General features: G+C 39.5%; 1 protein-coding gene across 1 annotated transcript; it reads right to left on the bottom strand.

The window, feature by feature from the left end:
* Positions 1-215: 215 nt before the first annotated feature.
* Positions 216-2,386, bottom strand: LOC120071247 (CBL-interacting serine/threonine-protein kinase 6). The gene has a single exon (XM_039023406.2). The coding sequence runs from the start codon at positions 1,626-1,628 to the stop codon at positions 336-338; it is 1,293 nt and encodes a 430-aa protein (XP_038879334.1). The 5' UTR covers positions 1,629-2,386; the 3' UTR covers positions 216-335.
* Positions 2,387-2,842: the final 456 nt, after the last annotated feature.

Genomic DNA, 2,842 nt, shown 5'->3' with positions numbered 1-2,842 from the left:
TTGATAGTCAAATTATTATTATTATTATTTTGATAACTTGATTAAATTAGCATTTGAAAGTTAATAATTTTTCAAAAACATTATTCAGATTGAACAAGAAACGAAAATTAGAGGATTTTAAGCGAAAGATTACAAACAATTATATGCACATAAACACGATAATGATTAGAAAACGAAACTGACACACACAAACAATTTTCGAGAGTTGGATACTCTTTCTGAAAGCTTCATCATCGTCTTTCCATTCTCTAATTCAAATTCTGAACAAAAACAAGCAAACAAGCATTCTAACAATGGCGTCAATTCTAGAATTAATCTTTAATTCTCCCTAATTCTCAAGCCGGCATGGAATTCTCCGTCGGTGATGTCCACACGATGTCTTTCAACGCCGGCCGGAGCTCTTTGCTGCAGAACTGGTTGTATTCGAGGGTATCACCATGATCTTTCTTCACCTCCACCACCAGAAACGACGGCGTCACGGCGAAGATCTCCGCCGCCACCGCCAGTTTCCCTTTTCTTCCGCACTCTTGGCCTTGCAATCTGACCCTCGATTCGCTCTTCTTGATGCTGAATTTCCCTGCCTTCGCCACTTCTTCCAGCTTCGATATCACACTGCTCGCCGGCCTCGTCGTCGCAAATCTCAGCTCCTCTTTTTCTTCCCTCTTCTTCTCCTCGAACAACGGCGACAAATCAAACCCTTCTGATAAAGAAATTATATGGAATGCATTCAACGTTTCGGATTGCTTCAATTTCTCGTTGCTCTCGTTGAATTCCTGCTCCTCTTTCGTCACCACAGTCCTTGGTACTGATTTCCTGAACCAGGACGATTCCATGATCTTCGAAGTTGTAATTCTGGTGCTTGGATTTGGATCGAGGAGTTTGGTGATTAGTCGACGGGCCTCCGATGAGAACCACGGCGGACACTTGAAGTCTCCTCTGTAAATCTTCCTGTACATGGATACAATATTGTCGTCCTGAAATGGAAGAAATCCGGCCAGGAGAACGTAAAGGATGACTCCACATGACCACAGATCGGCTTTGGCGCCGTTGTATCCCTTTTTCCCGATAACTTCCGGCGCAACATACGCTGGCGTACCACAAGTTGTATGCAACAATCCATCCTGTTTCAAGTGCTCGGAAAATGCGCTGAGTCCAAAATCAGTTACCTTAAGATTTCCTTCGTCGTCGAGAAGAAGATTTTCCGGTTTGAGGTCCCTATGGTAAACTCCACGACTGTGACAGAAATCGATCGCGGAAATCAGCTGCTGAAAGTAAACCCTAGCCACATCTTCTCTCAATCGACCTTTGGAAATTTTGGAGAACAATTCTCCACCTCGAACAAGCTCCATAGCGAAATAGATCTTCGATTTGCTCGCCATAACCTCATGAAGCTCAACAATGTTTGGATGCTTCACCATCTTCATCACAGAGATCTCCCTCTTGATCTGCTCCATCATACCTACTTTTATCACCTTCTCCTTCCCAACGACCTTCATCGCCATACTCGTCCCAGTCTGCAAGTTCCGGGCATGGTAAACCTTCGCGAAAGTTCCATGCCCTAGAAGCCGACCTAATTCATACTTCCCATGGAGCACACCGGAATTACCGTCTCTATCCTTTTCCGCCATCGATTCGATCTTTTTTCAAAGATTATAATACAGAAAAACACTGGTATACAAAAGATTCTTTCTCGCCTTTTTGTTTCTTTTACTTAATTAGAGATTAAGAGATTGAGGAGGAAGAGAAAGAAGGGAGAAATGGATCACCCGTCTTCAACGTGTTTCCTGTGACAGTTCCGGCCGCCGATGCAGTTGCCAGCTCGACCACTAGAGATGAAACTTGTAAACAAATCTCCTCTCATCTCTCTGCATTCCCTAAGAGGGAGCCTTCTCTGCAAACTCACGGCCAACTGAACTTTCTTCTTTAGGGTTTTCAAAGAGCTCCGACCACCGGCGGAGGTTCGCTCTTCGTCTCTTTGATTCTCTGCATTTCTTCGCCATTTTATAGCGACGGGAGATTTTGAAATTACTTTTCTGACCCCTGATACTGAAGAAATGATCGGACGGTTGTTATTAGATCTTGAGGATAAGGAGGTGTCAGAATCATGGCGGTTGATTCTGCTACGCCAGTTTTGACGTCATGGCTCTTTCAATGGGCACCATTGGAGAGATAAATGGGCCATAATGGTGGGCCTCCAAGGTCAGGGCCCACGCTTTAAAATCGTCCATCTGGTTGTGCATTATTACAATTCTGCCCCTCTACCGGCTTTTCCGAATGCTCAGCCACAAATGACCGTATTGTTTTTATTAAAGTTAGAAATATTGTTGGCGATGGAAATATGAATGTCCGAGAAATATCAATAAAATAGAAATATAAATGTAGGTTTTGAAAAATTTTATGAAAATTGTTACAATTAGTTAATGAAATTTTTATGGTAAATTAGATTATATTCGATGATTTTTAATCATCATTTCTATAAAGTAAGGTAATATTTAAAGATATAGTGTAAATATATATATATATGAGTATCGATGCAAGAACAAAAATTTTAAAAATAAATAGAAAGATAATTACAAAATAATATCACATTTTATTTTATTTTTTCCGAATATTTTTCTTGAACATGGAAACTTTGGATACTAAAAGAAATAAGACTTACAACAATTCAATGAAAAAAAATGTTTGAATAAAATTAAAAATAAATATTTCTTATTTTTATCCATTTTGATTCCTTGGAAATGAGACATTTGGAGATTAAAAAAAATAAAACTTACATCAATCGAATTTTGATGTGAAATGATGTGAATTTCAATAGAAAAATATTTGAATGAAGTTAAAAATT

Source organism: Benincasa hispida, chromosome 2 (genome assembly GCF_027475165.1).
Source record: "Benincasa hispida cultivar pf3 chromosome 2, pf3_genome.v1.1, whole genome shotgun sequence".
Lineage (NCBI taxonomy): Eukaryota > Viridiplantae > Streptophyta > Magnoliopsida > Cucurbitales > Cucurbitaceae > Benincasa > Benincasa hispida.
This window is presented reverse-complemented; position numbering and strand designations above follow the sequence as displayed.